Source organism: Cyrtonyx montezumae, unplaced genomic scaffold, assembly GCF_038088225.1.
Source record: "Cyrtonyx montezumae isolate F1298 unplaced genomic scaffold, pur_monq_1.0 scaffold_0, whole genome shotgun sequence".
Classification (NCBI taxonomy): Eukaryota; Metazoa; Chordata; class Aves; order Galliformes; family Odontophoridae; genus Cyrtonyx; species Cyrtonyx montezumae.
In genome coordinates, this window is record NW_027071824.1 from 2,899,566 (window position 1) to 2,918,654 (window position 19,089).

The window sequence follows — 19,089 nt, forward strand, 5'->3', positions numbered from 1 at the left end:
GGAGGCCGCGCTGGCACCGCGGGGAGGGCGGCGCGCATGCGCGGAGGGCCCCCGCGCGGCTCATAGAGCGGCGCCGCCCCGTGGCCTCCGTGGCGCGCGGGTCGCGCTCTGGGCCGGGGTGGATGGGTCCTGAGCGGCCCGGCCACTGCTGGGAGTGGGGCTGGGTGGGCTTCGAGGTCCCTGCCAGCCCAAACCGACCTGGCCCTCTATGCAGTGTGCCTTAGGCCAGCAGTCCTCCCTATAAAAACCACCTCCCAGCACGAGCTGGGAGCCCACCTTCCAGCGGAGCTCTGCATCCCACGCGGGGAGAGGGCCGTGGTGTTGCCCCCATTGCAGTAACCCGATGCTCGTGACCCGCAGTGCTGCGTCCAACGTGAGGCGGAGAGCCAGGCCATCTGCACGCAGGCAGGGCAGGAAAAAAAAATGATTGCGAGCATCCAGTGCCAGCGTGGCACGGCCCAAATAAAGGGTTTGCAGATGCTGCTCAGGCAGGATTAGGCCTCCAATGTGCTAAGTCTCGGCTCTCGCAGAGCCTAATTGCTGCTGCAATAAGCCCTGGCTGGTCCTTTCATGAACTGATCTCTCCCACTCCATCATATGTGGGGGTTTTTTTGCTGGTTTTTTTTTTTTTCTTTTTCTGCAAAGCTTGTATTTGCCATGCATATGTTCCCTCCCACCCCTCAGCAGAGCCTGACCAAATGGAGGGAGGGAACAACAGGAAATCTGCAGATGCCGCTTTTATTAGAATCATAGAATGGCTTAGGTTGGAAGGGACCTTAAGGATCATTATTTCTCTACTCTTCCCAGACAGCCATTCCCCTGTACACCCCCAGTCCCTCACACTGCACTCATTGTGCAAGGAGCATCCTGGCAGTGGGAACAGGTGACAGCATCACAGCACAACTGTGCTCGCACCGAGCTGCATCAGGAAACTTTCCAAATTGGGATTACTCAGATTGTAATAAAACCTTCTGATAATTTTTGGCTAGTGGAGAAAGCTGGAGGTGTTCCAGGAGAGCTGTCACAGTGCACGTCTGGGCCAACTCGATACGGCAGCGACAGGAGGATCAGCTGCAGCCTGAGTCTGAGCAGCGAGATGACCACAACACCCTTGCAAGTTGCTGGGGATGACTGTGAAGCTGCTGGCACCATCCTGCTCAGTGCCTCTGCCAGGGAGGGTGAGGTGCCCCCATGTTCACCTTACCCAAAGAGAGCTCCTTGTGTTTAACCACGTGGGACACGGGGCCCAACTCCGTGCCTTCCAGAGCAGCAGGCATTTCTGGATTAGAATGGGTCATAAATCAGTTGTCTTTGGGCACAAAGAGTCTGCTGGACTGGAGCTCAGCTCTGGGGAATACACGAGGGCTTTCCTCTGCTCCCCCGGGTAACTGCACAGCCTCCAGAGAGCACCCACACTCTGTTTAGGGCTGGGTCTGCCCAGGATCTTCTCAAAGCTAGCGACTACCGTGGCAATCACCAAAGCAAAACTTGACAAATCACAAATGCAAAGCATGAAAACCAAAGATACGCCACAATTTTACTTACAGGTCTGTAATAAATAAATGGTGGACAAAACAGGAATGGCCACATTCAAAAATCCAGGTCACTAAAGTGCTTTTAAGACATAAATAGAGGACAACCAAGAAACAGCTCTGACATTACACTATTTACAGACGAAGTATTTTCCTTTGTCAGTTCCCAAGACTGTTTAATTGTTCCAGGGTGCTATGGCTTGATTTTCTGTTCTATTATGCATAGTATGGTAGATAACATTCAAGAGTGTACAAAATCATTGCATAAACAAAAAGGTTTTTACCCCCTTCTCCCAAACATGAGTTAAGGAAGCTACACAGTGTAAATCCAGTGGTAAGGCTGCGTTGGCAGGCCAGATCCTCAGGAGGTATAAACTGGTCGAGTTACACCAGCCTGGGGATGGACCCTACCGTGTTTAAAAGCCCTGCTGCTCCTGAGGTGGAAGAATCATGTGCCTGAAGCAGAGGGAACCACCACACGGGTGCTGTGCAGGGGTGGAAGGGCTCGGAGAAAGCGTCTGTGACCTGCACCATCTCTGCACCTGGGTGCTGGAGCAATTCCCATGGCACTGCTGCTCTTCGTGCTCTTGGACAGCTCGGGATACGTTCACATCCCAGAGGAGAAGGGGGGCTCTTCCTGAGCAGCCATCCACGCTGCTCAAAGGATGGTGCTGTTTTCACACTGCTCTTGGCTGTGTTGGGACGCCTCTCCCACCCTCCAGCCCGGCTTCATCTGTGCACTGCTGAGAAGTGAACAGCTGACAAGTGAGGGGACAGAGTCGGGAGGAAGGTATCCAGTTTTAAAATGCCCTGAATTCAGATAAATGTTCGATTATTTCAGAAAAATATAAAGATATATCAATAAACCAATAAATATTCTTATCTCCCCAGAAAGCCATGAGCTCCGGCCTCTGCCGGGGCAGCCCAAGCTCAGTGGTCCCTGTCCTTCTGCTCCGTGGTGGGGTCCCCATTGACGCACTGTCTCAGTACGCTCCTCTTCTCCTGCTTGGCTGTCCTGGAGAGGTCGATGGCTGTGTCTTCAGGATCTTTTGCAGGGCCAAGCTTTTCAGAGCTCCTCTGGGAACTGGCCTGCTTCCCTTGGAGTTCCTCTCCATCCTGCTCCGCTTGCCAGCCATCTGCTGGCTTCTCCTGGCTCTCTGCCTTCCTGCTCACCTCCATGGACTTCTTGTGCATGCCTTGCAGAGGGGGGGAAAGCAAACCAAAGAGCTGGTTCCTTACTGTTGACTGGGACTGCTGAGTGTCGGAGGGGAGAGTGCTGCTCTGCCCTCCTGCTGCCTAACCCAGCTCACACTCATGCTACCATCCCCAGCCCAGACCCTGCAGCCTGTTCTCTGCACCACTGAGGACGGTTTGCAGCAGGATCAATCTGTACATTTCCCTCCCACTCAGCAGGGAAGACGTACGAGGAGAGGGGTGCTGTGATGGCCCAGCCCAGCCTTCACGTGTCACCTCTGCGCAGGACCACAGAGTCAGAGAGTGGCTTGGGTCGGAAGGGACCTTAAAGATTTCCTCCCGGCCATGTGCAGGGACCCACTGTTCCAGGTCCTCGTCACACCTGGGGTAACTGTGACATAGCACTAGCACTGCCATCAGCTGCAGCTCCCACCAGCCCCACTCCTGCCCGAGGCTCACCCAGCAGCCACGGGGCGCAGGATCCCACCAGCCCGCTCTTGGCGGAGTTGATGATGGACTCAGGCAGAGGGATGGAGTGGCGCACCATGGCTCCGTACAGGCCGTACTCGGCCATCACGCTGCTCCGGCCCCAGCACTTCTCCCGCTTCCGCCACTTGGCTCTTCGGTTCTGAAACCAAACCTTCAGGGGTCACAGCCAGGAGAGCACGGAGGGGTGGGGTGGGGAGGAGATGGGCGTTCGAGACACGGTGGAGCGTGCCCGGGGGTGGCCACGGGGTTGGGGTGCGCGCGGGGTCGGCAGTGGAAGGAAGGGTGGCCGGGGCAGAGCCACAGAGAGGAGTTTGGGGAGGGCACACGGGAAGGGGGGGAGAGGGAGCAGACGTTACACGAGGCTGATCCTGACCCAGGGAGGTGTCCCCAGCCTGAGTCACCGAGGGCAGCCCCTGCGTGCCACCCGCCTGCAGAGCCCCTCTGTGCAAAGCCACTAGCATATGCAGAAAAAGGGGTCCATGACGCACTCATGGGTGATGGCAGAGGGTGCCTGAGTCCCTCTCACCAGCTCATTCTTGTACTTAAAGCCTGCAGAGGTGTCGATGCAACTGGAGCATCACCCGAACTCCCACCCCAATGAGCTGCTTCGCAACGGCGCAGGATTGGGTCCTAAAATGACACCTCAAGGGCTGTGTGAGCAAGCTACGAGGCAGCCTGCACCTCCTGCACCACTCCGAGCTCCTGCCCAAACAGGAGGACACCACGTCCCCCAGCACTACACTTCCGCTCGGAGCCCGGACAGCGGGAATCACTGAATCACAGAACGGTTGGATTGGAAGTGACCTTAAAGCCCATCCACTTCCAAGCCCTTGCCCTGGAGGGCAGGGCTGCCACCCACCACATCAGCCCCCCGGTGCCACCGCCTCCCTGCCGCCCGCACCCCCTCACTCCACGGCGGAGCACGGCCGGTGCCAGCGGCCTCCCGAGGAGCGAGGAGCCGCCTACCTGGATGCGGTCCTCGGGCAGCTCCGTCTTCACCGCCAGCATCTCTCTGGCGTACACGTCGGGGTAGTGAGCTTCGTTGAACGCCTTCTCCAGCTCCTCCAGCTGATGGGCCGTGAAAACTGTCCTGCGGAGAGCGGACAGCGTCGTGCGACGGGGTCCGGGCGAGCAGGGCACGGCATCACCCCCTCCCTCCGCCCCCAGCTTGGATGCCCTGCTCCTCGGGGGGGGGAGGGGGGGGGCGGGGGACACCCACGGGGACCCACGGGGATGGCCGGCGGTCACCTGTGCCGCCGCTTCTTCCTCTTGATCTGCGAAGCCGGCATCTTCAGCTCGCTGGCGTCCCCGGACAGGCTGTCCTCATCTGGCGGCAGCATGGGGAAGGAGGGGACGGACAGTCACATCCCGTCCCGCCAAGGGCTCCCCGCGGTGCCACCACCCCCCGGGGGACCCGAGGGTGCGGCGGGGAGGGGACGGCGGCTCACCGGACGCACTCTCCTTGTGGCGGCGGACGGCGGGCGGCGGTCCGGGAGGAGCCGGGCGGGGGCCGCGGGCGGGCAGCAGCGGCAGCGGGGCGGGCAGCAGGCAGGGGGCTCCGGGCCCCGCCAAGCCGCACAGCAGCCCCAACCCCAGCCCCAGCGCCCCGCCGCTCTCGTAGCCGCCGGCGGGCCCCGGGGCGGCCCCAGGTGGGGGCTGCAGCTCGGCCTCCAGCCCCAGCAGGTCGGTGATGGCGAAGCCCTTAGCCCTTAGCCCCGCTCCGCCCGGACGCGCCGACCGCTCGGGGAGAGCGCTGCGAACCGACGCCGGACCCGGAGCCGCCGCCACCGCGACGGGAAGCGGCACCGGCACCGCCGCGCGGCCTCCCGACGGCTCCGCCCGGCCCGGCATCGCCGCAGCCTGGCCCGGCCCGGAGCGGGCACCGCCGCCCGCCGCCCCTTTTATCGGCCCGCCGCCGGGCCCGGCCCCAATCGCGGCCCGGGGCGGCGGGGGGGCGCTCCCAATCCCCGGATTAGCGGCCCTCGGGCCCCGAGCCCCTCCCTCGGGCTCCCCCGCCCGGCCCCTCCCCGCCGTCCCCTCGGGTCCCCCCTCGGGACCCTCCCCTCGTCCCCTTCCCGTCCCCTCCGGGTGCCCTGGGTGCACCCCCCCGAACCCGGGCCCCACATCCTAGACGGGGCGTCCCCCCCTTTCCCCTCCCCCTTCTCCTGCCCCATCCCTTTAGGGCAGGACGTTCTCCCCGCCCGCCGGGGCCGTTGGGAGGTGCCTGGCATCCTCCGTCCTTTCGGCTCCCAGAGCCTTGCACCTGGGCTGCAATTTTATTTTATTTTATTTTTCTCCCTTCCCTTCATCTGTTTATGGAACCGATTTACAACCGGCTTACACGGGCCGCCTGATCCCGGCCTTCCCGCTGGACGGCCAGATTAACCGAGGGTCCTTCTGATAAAGATAATTACAAGGGGACTCCGCATTAACTTTGCATTATTAAAGAAAGACCCAAATCTCCCCTCGCAAGCTGTTCCCGGGATTAGCAGAACAATAACTTTCATTTAGGATAATTGCCGTGCCCGGCGCTGGGGGCTGCGGGGAGGACGGGAGGGGGGGGGGGGGGGGAGGAACCGACAGCTCTTCACACCCCCGACGGGAGGTGGCGGGTGGGGGTCGTCGCGTCCCAGAAGCCGCAATGGGGGATGCGGGGATGCTCGGGGCTGCCCGTGCCCAGGGGTGGGCACCGCACCGTCCCCCCGCCGTCCCCCTCGGGCACCTTCGCTGCCCCCGAGTGCATTTGCCTCAGGTTTGCGGAGACTTTCACTGCCGGGCGGGGAGGATCTGCCGCAGTAATTAGAAGCCCTAATCCGGCCACCACCCACAACAAATTTCCTGTCCGAGCCGATATTAGTGGATAAACCCCTAATTTTTGACGTTGTCCCAGAATCAGCTTGATTTCAGCAGTTTAACGTGAGGGCTGAGCTGTTGGGAGAGATGATGAAGCCTTAAATATGCATATGGCCAGGTCATTTGGAAAGTTTGGGGATAAAGCACGTATAATTGCTCCTAATCAGTTTATGAAACATAAAAGCCCGAACCCAAGAGAAAGCCGATCGACGCAGAAATGGAAACAGCGATTAAATCTCCCCGTGCTGGCGTGGTGGCCTGGATATGGGGCAGTGCCATGGGATGCCCTGGGATGTGCCAGGATGTGGGGGGGTGGGGCGGGATTGGGTGGGGGGATACGGAGCTCCTCCAGCGTGGTAGAGAGGGGTATCTCCGAGGGGCATCTCCCCCAGTCCCATGGACAATAAATCAGTTAAAGGATATCTCGATATACGCTCATCAGATAGGATTATCTGGGATTAGACTAATCAGTAAATGTTTCTCTGCTCATTATTTTCCAGGGAAGATTTTCAGCTGATTCTCCGATGCTGAAAGATTATTAATCGCTTAAAGAGCAGAACATCAAACATCGCTCTTGCTCTAATTTCCCCACAGTGCCTCCCCCCCCCCCCCCCCCCCGCAGCCCCTCCACCCCTCTGCCTTCTCCTGCATGTGCCAGCAAGAGCGGGAGCCCCATCGGCAGGCCCCATACCCCATGCCCTGCAGCCCCTTGGCATGGTCGTGCTGGGATGGATGCCCGGGGCTGGAGCCCTGGGGTGAGCCCTGCCAAGGCCCTTCGGGATTACAGATGTGTGTTTGGCGAGTCCTGAGCCAGCAGCTGGGGGGCCCTGGAGTTCCCTATTTGCAGTGATGTGAAGGGGAACCTTGGAAGGATGCACGCTTGTTGTGGGTTCATCTTCTGTAAAGATGGTGGGGGGGGGGGGGGAATCAAGGAGGAGATATGGAAGGGACAGAGTTAGGAGATTTGTAATGGGATAAGGCAGCTTTCACCTCCCTGCTTTAGATATGAATCAAGTCAATAATAAAGGAGAGCCCAAACCCTCTGACAGTTTGTGGCTGCTGGGAGTGGAAGAGGCTCTCGTGCCCACGGGCAGCATTGGTGGTCCCCAGTGCTCCATGCCACAGCCCTGCACTGCTCCTGCTGGGGTAAAGGGACAGGGGCACGCTCAGTCTGGCAAGCAGGGAATGGAGGGCAGGTGTCTGCTCAAGCAGAAGGAAAAGGGGTTTTCCTCCAGCTCCCCCACGTTCTGCTGTGGAAGCGATGGCCAAATAGTGCCCATTTTGGGGTGATGGATTCACAGGGACAGGTGGCAAGGCCACATCTGGCCGTGCCCTCTGCCTGCCGTGCCAGAGAACAGCAAGCGGAGCTCCTAGCACACACGCCCCAGAGACATCCTCACTAATTCCTCTGCACGGCTTTCTGTCTTAAGACATTTGCCTTTGATTAAAAACAGAAGAGCAGTCACGGTTTAAGTGGAGTTTAAGAGCAATGTGCCGACACGCAGGGCTCTCACATCTGGAGTGCCACAGATTTAATCAAAGTGCCGGGAAGTGCCGCACGCAGGCAGCTGTCACAGCAGCCTGGAGCCGATCTCCTAATTAATTCCTGGCCAAACACGGGGCAAACAAATGACCATCCAGGTGCTACACCTACAGCCACGGCTGGAGGTGTGATGGGCACGTGGTAAGCGAGTGGAGCCGGGGCTGCTCTGCCTTGGCGGTACCTAGCGCCTGCTCGCTTGTTTCCATGGGAGCAGCGTCCTATAAAACATGAGTAACAGCAAAACCAGGCAGATCCAGGCTGGGTGCTCCCTCATGGCTCATTAGAGCTAATTGAGTGGACTGTTGGAGCTGGGTCTGTGTGGGTGCATGGGGGTCGTGGGCGCACGGCAGAGCTGGGAAGATCTGGCCGCGCGGAGTCCAAACTAGCCGATGGACTGTCCACTCCAATTAGCCCCACAAAAGGAGCTATTCTTCCTCCACACTATGCTTGTCCGATTACTTTATCTTATTATTTTTTGATCATTCCTCCAAAATGTGCTAATTAAACAGAAATCATCAAGTCAATTAGAGAAACACTCATTAAAGCGGAAAAGAAAAGAAAATATAAGCAGCAGAGAAACGGCTGCGAGGCTCCCAAGCACACACAATAGCTGCCACATTCATTATATCAGCATCTCCCAAAAGAGTGGTATACATTGTCCCGCGATGGTCTGGGTCTCGGAAATGAAACTTCCCAAGCAATGGAGTCAGATTTTTTTGTTTGCTTCTCGTATGGAAATAATAATTAAAAAAAAAATCAAAAACTTTTCACCACGTTCTCAGGTATCTTTTACATTTGAGGGAGAATGTTTTGGTCCCTTTAAGGTCTTGGTTCCAGGAGAGTGAAGCCTGTTGGGAGTTTAATTGATCTTACTTAGTGAGATTTGAATGAAACCTCGACTCTTCACATCCTGCTGGTCTGGATGGCTTCCAGCCAGTTTCCCCATTCAGCTGGTCGGCCTTCATTCGGGTAAGGGCACAAAGTTTAAGCCCAGCAGGATCTTTCAAAACTTCTCCACGGAAGGATCCAGCATTTGGTCCATCCATGGTTCTAGCACTTGCCATTTAGACATGGAGGCTCAAGGGATCAAGTAGGGCTTGCCCACCCCAGTTACCAGCTGCAGATACAGCTTGGAAAACCTGGGTTGACTTGGAGTGATTAGGAAGTGCATGAGGCTGGCTGCAGGAGGTCCTGCCGAGAACTGTCCGCTCACGGGTGGCTTGAAGGTTGTTTTTTGCCCTTCTCCACTTCCTAGCCTCCTTTCTCCCCCAGCCACCTAAATCCACCCTACCACCAGCCACCCCTCTCTCCCTCCAGGTGCCGATCTAGGCATGGTGAAATCTAGTAAAACACGTGAAATGGTAATCTGCTATCTCTAGCATCTCTGTTGAGGGGAGGGAAAGGCAGACCTCCCTTCATACTGCCCTCGAACGGAGACGAGCCCAGCTCGGATCTGGGTGAAGGTGTCACCCAGTCCTCCTTTGCATTTCCAAACCAGTTCAGCCATGCCTAATCGTAGGCGCTGTGCTACGAGACCTGACAGAGTTCCATCTCCTTTAATTAATCTCCAAGTTTGCTATCTGAGTGCGGTGCCATATGGTATTGATTTTTCGTCTCCGTATGACAGCACTTGCCATGAAAGCAGCTAACCTAATTAAAGACGGGGACACCGTGCACACAAGCAGCTACTCTCACTCTTCCCTTGGACGCTCCTTTCTGCAAACAGGTGCTGAAATGCAGCACTGGGCCGGGCTCCGGACATCGCTGTCTCACATCCCGGTGCTCAAAGGCAGGTTCAAAAGTTGGGAGGCAACACACAAGCAATGCCAAAGCAAACCCGTCCCAAAGAAACCTGCTGGAGGACCCACGGGAATGAGAGAGAAATAACATCAAATATAACCCCACGTGTGGTTCCTGCTTCTCGTATGAGTAGAGACCTATGGGCTTCTTCAGCTCTTGGGTCAGTAGCCCCTGCTGTAAAACACGCACCAAGCAAAGCACAGCTATTGCTTTCTGTGTGCTTCAGTTTTCCTAGTACAAAGAACACGGAGCGTGAAGGACTTCCCATCTCTCCTACCAGCTTCTGCTCTTTGTGCTTTGATGTGATTTCTGCAACATAAGCAAGGTACCTCGATGCCAAAAGGGGCCATATTGGCCAAAGTGAACAGATTGAGTGCTGCTGACAATGAACAGCTACCTAATCAGCTCAAACAGGGACTTGCATGATGGATATTGTCGCACTCTGGGAAAAAGGAGGAGGAAAAGGATTAAGAGGAAGAAATAATCATCTCCCCTGTGGGGTCATTGTCTGCAAGTCTCCTAGCTTTTGCTGAATTTCGAAGGTTAAAACAAATTACATTTTCTTCCAATTTGGAAATGGCAGCAAGTGCTCCTGCTTCCTTCTGCTCAGTGCCTCAAAAGGCCCTGGTGTCACTGCAGGAGGGCTGCCTGCCATCAGGTCTCTTCAGCATCCCCTGCTCCCCCACTTTGGCTGTTCCTGCAGGGTTCAGCCAGCTGAAGGTGAAGGAGCTGCAGTGGCTGCAGAAACCCTGGGAGATGCCCTTTGCTCTGCAGGAGCGGCTCAAGGGGAAAGAAAAGCCGAGCTAATAACAATTTTCCACATGGGTAAATGCATTGATCTGGGACAAACAATACTTGGCTGTGCCTCTGTCCGTGATGCAGAGGAGGAGGAGGGATCACAACGCTGGAGGCAGAAGTTGGAAGCTGAGGTATCTCTCCTAGGGCAATTTCTCTGTGGAAAGTCCAAACTGCAGCAGATCTGAACCCCTCCTTTGCTTCAAGTGGTTTCTCCCACCTTCACTCTTCTGCAAACAGCTGGATGACAACACACAAACACTGCTATTGGGCCAGGAGCGATGGGATGCCCCCAGCGCATCACACATCCTATGGACTGGGCCTCATACATGTCTGAGAAGAAAGATCTAGGGGTGTATTATTAGTGTCTCCTCATCAAGTGGACAAAGTGTTTTAGGAGAGCACAGATCAAGGCACGCATCCTGCCGAAAGAGCTTAACTTCTAAGCTTTAATCAGAAGAATTAGGGCTTTACTTTGGCTCTAATTTAATCAGAAAGAGTAGCAGAGGTGGTCGTGCCATTTTGTGGGCAGAGTGCTATCTGCTTGGGGCATTCCTTCCTGCTCTACCTTCTCCCATTGGTACTCCTGGGTGGCCAAGGTCTGATGGCTGGCAGCAAGCAGCATCCTGGTGGCCGCAGCTCAGCTCTGAGTACCCCAAGCAGGACAGCTGGGTGAGCTGCTGGGCTGGCTTTGCCCTCCTGTTGGAGTCTTTGCTCTAGGTGGGCTCCCATAAGGCTGCCCAAGGTCTCTGCTCCTTGGAAACGTGCAGCGGATGAGATGGAAGCATGCCATACATCTGACGGGAGGCTCTGTCAGGTCTCCCACAGCTCTGCTTTTTCAGTATCCTCTTCTGGGCTGTTTCATTGCTGTCTCCCTGGTGGCCATCTCATTGCTCAGCTCCCATATCTGAGCTGTACCATGGCAGTACTGCGGGCTGGGCAGAGCAGGAACAGCAAGCATCAAAAAGATTTCTTCCCTTCTTCCCTGCAGGAGGGCTCCCTGTCATGTCACAGGGGTTTTGGGTACCTTGTCAGGACAGGGGGATTGCAGCAGGACCCGTGTGCAGGGAAAGGATCGAAATGGTGGGGATCGAGCAAAATCTAATCAGGTCTTTGTAGGAAATAGAGGGTGAAAGAAAAGCCTCGGACGTATTTTTAAATAATACCAGAAAGCTGTAAGTATTTGGTCGGCCTGCTTGTTCTTACTGCCTAGGATCAGCCTGATTATTCAGGGATTCATTTTTATTTCTGAGTTTTATTTTTTTCTCATTTAACAGCTGCACATTAATAAAAACTCCATTTATTGGAGGATTTGGCTGGGATTGCTATAATAAAATAGAAGGATTTGTGCTGGGCACTAAAAGAACTCTCAGCAAAAAGTAGTGTTTTTCCAGTGATTAGGAGTGCCAGAACATATTGTTTTGTCGTGTAGCCCCGTCACTGCCGGGGACGGTGACAGATGTCTTGTGTTAATGTTGAATGATTAAATGCCATTTCTGAAGCCACTCCCTAGCTGCGGAGCACGGTGCTGCTTCACCCACACAATCTGCCTTCAATCTGTTCCCTTCGCTGAGAGCATCCCGCCTTTGTGCTCCTCTGGGAATCCCAATCCCAACCCAAGGCATCCCTCACACTTTGGTGGGATCAGTCCACGGCTCTCCTACATCCAGCTCCATCCACATGCCCACAAGCCACCTGGCAATTCTTAGTATTCCCAAATACTGGTGTTCAGTCCCTTATCTCACTGAACCTCAATAGTCTGCCGGCCATGGCCTGCTCTGCCCTAACCCTAATAGTGACAGGTAATGGCTTTAAGCTGTGCCAAGAGAGGTTCAGGCTGGATGCCAGGAGGAATCGCTTCTCAGAAAGAGTGGTAATACCCTGGCACAGGGAGGTGGCGGGGTCACCATCCTGGAGGGATTCAAGCAATGGGGAGATGTGGCATTGAGGGACACGGTTAATGGGGATGGTGGGGATGGGCTGGTGGTTGGGCATGATGATCTTAGAGACCTTTCCAACCTTAATGATTCTGTGGTTCTATGATTCTAAACCTGGTGGGAGAGAAAACCACTGTGGAGAAAAGCCCAGAGGAGAACACAGGCAGGTTGGCAGCAAGCTGGAAATGCTGGCTTACTGCTGCCCGCCCAAAATTTCGCGAGCAGCGATGCTCCTATTCTCAAAGCCACCTCCAGCAAAAACACTGAGATCAGAACATCTGTGTCCTCTACAAGAACGCTGTCTTTACAAAACCATGATCTGTAGGGCATCTGTTGCGATGACCTACTCTGGTGGGAAGCGGCGCGTGCGGCACTTCGGACCCCTGCACACGCGACATCTAAGGACAAATCTCGCTTCTCCAAATAGAGCTGGTGTGGTGGGGGCAGCGGGGAGCAGGCTGGTGAGGATCTGGCAGCACACGTGCGTTTGCACATGCCATTGCTGATCAGCCAAGCGCAGAGCATGGCAGCGAGCATGCGGCAGAGGTGCAGAGACACAGTCCCACCACGCCCCAGACGCCGCTCTAGATGTCTGCAGGGGCTGCAGAGACACCAAGCAGTAAGGGGACAAATGGTGGAATTTCCACCTCCTCTCCTTTAAGTCGGCACGAAACCTGCCCTCACCCCATTAATCCATTGGCCGGCAGGTCAAGTAAAAGCAGGTTGCCCGCTCGCTTTCACTTCTCCCCTAACTTAATCCGAGTGCTAAATTACAAGTTGATAATGGGTTCCCATTAATTATTGATTTTTCAGATAATACTTGTTAAAGTAGAATTAACGCTATTGTTTCTGAACAAATACTGCCCAAATACTGTGTTTAGCGGTCTTGTAATCAGCTTTACCCACTTCTCCTCTAATCTGATTGAAACAGATTTCCTACCAAATCTTTTTTATCATTTTGTCGATATTAAAAGGTCACATATTTGTGCCTGCCCAAAAGTTTAATTTCAGTTGCTGCAATTGATTATCATTACGTGTTTGAGCGTGATTGGCAGTGTTGATGGAGGAAACTTTGATTTAGAGTGGAAATGAAGAAGAAGAGAGAAAACCAAAGATGTCCACTCTCCATGGCGTTCAGAAGTGATGTTAGGCATTGTACATTTTAGCTTATTTTCCCAAGCCCTATATTATGATTCTGTTCATCATAATGCCTTTTGACCCACTGCATTTACTCCATCATAATTATCCTTTAATACTCTTATAAATGAACTTTTAGCTTATCTTCTGTTAATTCTCAGAACAAGCAAAGCACTAACGTAACAAACAAAGCCATCTAAATAAAGTGTTTAACCCTTCCTGTGGCTTTCCCTGATTCTTTTGAAGGCGGGTCATGTAGCTGGGGCTTAATTATGCCTCTTCTCAGATGGTGCAGAGCCTGTGATGGAATTTCATCCCTTCTTCAAGTCAAGATACACTGAACAATTCAACGTCAAAGAACACCAAAGAATGAAAACCAAAGCAAAACAACTTGACAAGAGCATGGTGGATCAGCCTGGGATTTCTGCAGTATTGTGTGGCTGCCAAACCTGGATGGCACGCTGCGCTCCAGGTGAGCTGATTTGTGAGGGAACAGGCCTGTCCTGTACACCCACATCTCAGAGCTGAGGCCTTCCCCCTCACACAGCTCATACGCATCACAGTTCCAAGCTCTAGGCAATGTTCTGCCTTTTTCCTCCACCACAACTGCACTCGAGCCATTGTGGGAAATGGGGACACACCAGTTTGTTCCATGCACGGTGCTTTGGAGCTTGGCATAGCATCACATCTCAGCCATGAGCTCAAGAAAGGATTCTATAAACATTAATATTCCAGCAATGCAATATCTCAGGAGCACAAACACCGGGGTTTGCAGCTGTAGATGGGTGCAGATGCTGCAGACCGCACCAAGGCACCATCTGCCAGCTGAGTCCTCCTTGTCCTTCCTAACCAGGAGGGACAGGAGCCTTCAATAGTCCTTGTGCCTTGGACGCTTGCCACCAACCCTGCGTGTTGGACTCTCACAAACTCTTCTGCAGATGGCAGAGTTACAGCTTGACTCTGCCATGACCTCATTTCCCTGATCCACCTTGTGACCAAGTGTGAGGGAGCTGGCACTGGTCACGCCTGGGGACAGATACCCAGTGACCCAGAGAGCCCTGCTGCCCACTGACTGCTCTACAGCACAGACGGGCACAAGATCAGCAATCACAGCTCCTCTCACTGTGGTCACTCCAGTCTCCTTGCTGCAGTTATTTGTGACAAAGTCAGAGGATCCCTTTCCTGCATAGTTTGCTAGATCTGGGCATATGAGGGGCAGAAGGATGCTTTATTTTCCCTGAAGAAGTTGAGACACAGGAGTTAAAGACCAGTTCTAATACAGGCTTTAGGCTTGGTTTCATAATTTAGGTGTCTAAATGCAGCCCTTCAAACCTTAAAAAACTACTAACTGTGGGTGCACTGGAGGAGCTGGGTGCTGGAGCTCAGGGAGCATTTGGACAATGTCCTCAGCCATAGGGTTTGGGTGGTGCTGTTTGGAGCCAGGAGTTCGACATAACAATTCTTGTGAGCCCTTTCCAACTTGAGATATTCTATGATTCCCCCATGACTCTGGGCTGTACGATAACGGCCATGCCCATGGCCAGTCCTGCTGGCCACACGTTTTCCCTAGACACACAGCAGTGAGGCCCCACCAGCAGAGCAAAGAACAGATGCTTTCATGCTGTGGGCTGGCAACCACCACCCAGAGGTCTGCATCCAGGAGGGGCTCAACTACTTCAAGATTTTCTTATCCACACATTCCCCACATCTGCTTGTTCCAAAGGAGAACTACTTCCATTTTTCATCAGTTCATCAGAGTGTATCTCACCTGGAGAAAAGAGGTGAGGACAACTTCTTCGAGATGATTCTTAAGACTCTTTTATCAACTGGGTAAACTCTGCAGCTTATCAGAGAACAACAACCAGGTTTTCATGGAAATTTGGTGATATTCGGTGAAAAGATATTAGTGTGCATAATGAGAAAATACCTAATTCTCCCAAAGAAGGCTTTATGCACGTAAGTGCATTGACAATAACCTGGAAGGGTTAGATTAGAGCTAGTAATGTCACCCAGACCTCTAAAGGAGATTAACTTAGGAGTTATGTTATCAAAGGTGCACTGTTCAAGGGTGTAACTCTGCTGTAGTGAGAGATACTAAATAGTACTAAATCAGGTGAGCAGCCCTGACTGGCATTTTGAGACAATTTGCTCACGTTGGTGCATGTTCCAATAAAAAAGTTCTCAGTAAACAGCAAATGAAACAGCCTTCCTCTTTGGTTCCCAGCCCATCTTATTTTCTCTCTAATATTATCTGTCCTCACAAAATCCTTTTATAGTCTTTCCCCTGGTTATGACAGCAAGATGATGATTCTTTCCTAGTCACAGGGGCTGGATCCTCAGCTGCCGCTTGCTGACCCAGCTTTGCCAGCTAATGGGACTACGTTGACTTACATCGGCTGGGAACGTGGCTGCTCCCTGGGTTCAACATGGAACAGACTCACAAAGATTATCACTGAGCTTTAAGACTATCATGTTTTTATTGTAAAGAAATCACCCTAAAAGCATTTTTCCCTATTCGGTTTTTAAGAATCCAATTCTCTGTTGTAGCTTAAGGACAAACAATTTCCTGATTACCACCAGCAAAGCCACAGCCAACTTGAGAAATTTGTGTTTATTTCCTGATAACATAATCCATATTCCACAGAATTTGCCATGTGAAATATACTGTGTAATACCAAAGTGTTAATGGCACAGAGTAAAACCACAAGCTGGTTTGAAATGCAGAGATTTTGAAGGAAAAGATATGAAATCACATAATGCAGCTCCATAATCGTTTGACAATAAATGATCCTTTTATCCGATTATCGTTTTGGTTGCGTGTCTTTAATAAATTGCAGCAGTTATATGTTCCACAAAGCATTTGGATCACAGCTGTGGCCAAAGAATGGTGAGTTACCCCAAGAAATCTGTGGCTTGGTTCTTCATTACCCCATGCACAGCCTGAACTCCTCACACTTTGGGACTGTGAGACATAGGATCCTATCCTTAATTGCTTTAAACTGCAGTAGCTCCACCAAAATCACTGCACCAGAAATCACAGCATTGCAGATGGGGAATGGAGAGGCCTGATACAGGAATGTAAAGATAGCACTGGAAAAGGCCATGACAAATTGAGTCAAGGAAATTTAGAAGCAAGTATTTACATTTACTAGCAGCAAATATATCTCCTGCTTGTTAGCTTTCCTACAGCACAGTGACTTTTTTAGTTCCTATTTTTGTATATATATACATATAATATATATATTATATATATACATATATACATATACAAGTGTTATATATATACAAGGTGTTCAAGAACTGTGGAGATGTGGCACTGAGGGACATGGTCAGTGGGCATGGCAGGGATGGGTTGGTGGTTGGGCATGATGATCTTCATGGTCTTTCCCAACCTTAATGATTCTATGACAAGACTCTAGCAAATTCAGGCCAAAATGAACCTAACATCCTTGAATCCACCAAGATATATTCTGCCTGCACTTAAATGGCTGAGGTTGGTAGCACAGGCACTTTTTGGCCACTGAAATCCCAACATGGGATTTCTTCACAAATGAAGGAGCAGTTGAGCTGCAGGAGTGGGGTCACATCTCAAAGCTGGTGCACATGCACCAGCCATGACAGCACAAGCCAACAACTCTGATGTCTTTTTCTTGCTGGGAAAAAATGAAAAAGCCATTAAACTGACAGAAAAACTTTGCACATGTCACCGTCACACTGGCATCAGCCCAGAGGCTCAGAAATACCCAAGTGATGCCCCTGGGCACAGCATTTTCTACCCAGGGATCTCACCCTTTCCTCGCTGCGGAAGAGGCAAGCACCGTATGTGCGCGGGGTGAAAGGCGTTCCGCCAAATTGCCTTATTTATTCATGGCTCTTGCTTACTAATCATGATAATAATAACAAATCCTGTGGGAGCAACCTCACCGATTCGTGCACGGATGTGCAAACGGGCAATTTGCAAACTAATTGCCCCCACACAATATGCGGCGTAGACAGGTTGTCCGAGCGCCGGCTCCGCGTGCTTTCTGTGCGCGGCGGCTGCCCGACAAGAGGCGGTTGAAATGCTTTTTGGGCAGACAATGGGCTTGCTCAAGTGTGCAACTATTTCATAGGGAAGCTATCCCGCCCACCCCGGGTGGTGAAGGTTTGTTCTGCCCGTGTCCAGCTGCTGTGTCCTGTCAGGAAAATGCAGGGCCATGTGTGCGACGCAACAGTTTTGCCTTATTGCCTCTCCTGGGTTGGGAGGACGCAGAGAATATCAGCAGCATATGGGCCTCAGGGGACTGCGGTCATTTAACAAACATTATTTGCTCCATAACAAACCAACAATATTTTGGTACTTAGATCAACCGAGTAGCTAAATGAAATTCCCTGGAGGGTGAGGGCTGGCACGTATGCTAATTGCCTTGCCTTGTGGGTTTTTCTATGCGGTTCCCCAAGAAACAGATTGGCCCATTTTTCAGGCAACTGACTGTTAATTGGAGTAATGAATAGCAGGCTGGAGGGGCCGGCCACTTCACTTGGTAAATTCAAACCCTTGCTATTCATCAGGATGAGACTGAGGTGAAGTGATTTCTAGAGGAGATGAGCAGCCAGACTGATGGCAGGTCAACCTCAATGTTTTCCCTTGCACCGTCAACCTGCCATCCATCCTCTGTCCCTCTGGGATGATGTGTCCTTCCAACAGCTGAAGGGCCCCTGCACTGATTGCAGGGTTACCTTTGCTGAGAGACCCTCACTAACCTAATCCTTGGGCTTTTTGGTCCAGGCAAACTTTACAGCTTCTGGGAAAGCACTGGGTCTTGCTGCACTTTCAAGTAGCTCTGATGGGTTGCAAAGAAGGTTCCGATGGGCAGGAGAGGCTGGTGGACGTGGTTCCACATCTTCCCCTTCATCTTGCCAGCTTCTGCACCCACTGATGGCCCACACAGCCACTTCTGACACATCCACCAGCTGTTTCATAGAATCATGGAATGACTTGAGCTAGAAGGGACCTTAAAGATTATCAGTCGGACGCATTGCAAGGGGACGGAGCAGGGGTGAGCTCCACTGAAAAGGCCATGGGGGCCAAGCTGGCCAGAAATCAGCAGGATGCCCTTGCAGAGCAGAAAACCAACAGTGTCCTGGGCTCTGTCAGACAAAAGGGAGCCAGCAGGATCAGGTGGTAATCCTACCCCTTCATTCAGTACTTGTTCAACTTGGAGAAGCAAAGGCAAAGAGGAGATCTTATTGCTACCTAAAGTAAAGGAAATAGAACTGTGCTCTTTTCAAAGATCTTCAGTGAAAGCATAAGGGATGCGTGCAAGCAAAAACATGGGGAATTTCTATCAGATATCAGGAAACTGTAGGTGGTCCAGTCCTGGGACAGGGCCTGCAGAGTCTCTCGGAGATGTTCAATGGCCATCTGGATAAGGCCTTGGACAACATGACCAAACTTCAGATTCAGACCTTGTTTGAGCAGAATAACCTCAAGAGGTCAGTAAATTATACTAGCATTCAAATGTCATGCACAAAATGGTTTATAAATCAAAACATTTTTGCCAAAACCTTTCTCCACATACATCATGCCATAAATCGCTCTTGGAATCTTTACAGAAGTGTTTGGAATTGCTTTTCTGCAGGTGAAATTGACCCATAAGGTCAGAAATGACTCTTCCCTCACTCTAAATATTCAAAACTGACTCCAAGGCACAGGCTGTCTATTCAGTTAGAAGAACCTGAATCATTAGATGTCCCATTGAGCTAGTGATTGATATTTTTGAACATATGCTTTGTTCACATACTCACTGGCAGAGCATATACTTTAAAC

General features: G+C 52.3%; 1 protein-coding gene across 1 annotated transcript; it reads right to left on the reverse strand.

Annotated features, from left to right (window-relative positions):
* Positions 1–2,446: 2,446 nt before the first annotated feature.
* On the reverse strand, positions 2,447–5,066 carry VSX1 (visual system homeobox 1). The gene is made up of 5 exons (XM_065732622.1): positions 4,664–5,066; positions 4,464–4,542; positions 4,182–4,305; positions 3,186–3,366; positions 2,447–2,728 (listed from the first exon to the last, which is right to left on the reverse strand). The coding sequence occupies exons 1-5, from the start codon at positions 5,064–5,066 to the stop codon at positions 2,463–2,465; spliced, it is 1,053 nt and encodes a 350-aa protein (XP_065588694.1). The 3' UTR covers positions 2,447–2,462.
* Between the last annotated feature and the right edge of the window lie 14,023 nt (positions 5,067–19,089).

Bases quoted from the DNA above. Each gene is read 5' to 3' on its own strand.
- VSX1 (XM_065732622.1), bottom strand. From the start codon at position 5,066: ATGCCGGGCCGGGCGGAGCCGTCGGGAGGCCGCGCGGCGGTGCCGGTG. The intron at 4,543-4,663 runs GTGAGCCGCCGT...TGCTGCCGCCAG, and splicing joins CCACAAGGAGAGTGCGTCCG to ATGAGGACAGCCTGTCCGGG. The intron at 3,367-4,181 runs GTAGGCGGCTCC...TGACCCCTGAAG, and splicing joins TGCCCGAGGACCGCATCCAG to GTTTGGTTTCAGAACCGAAG.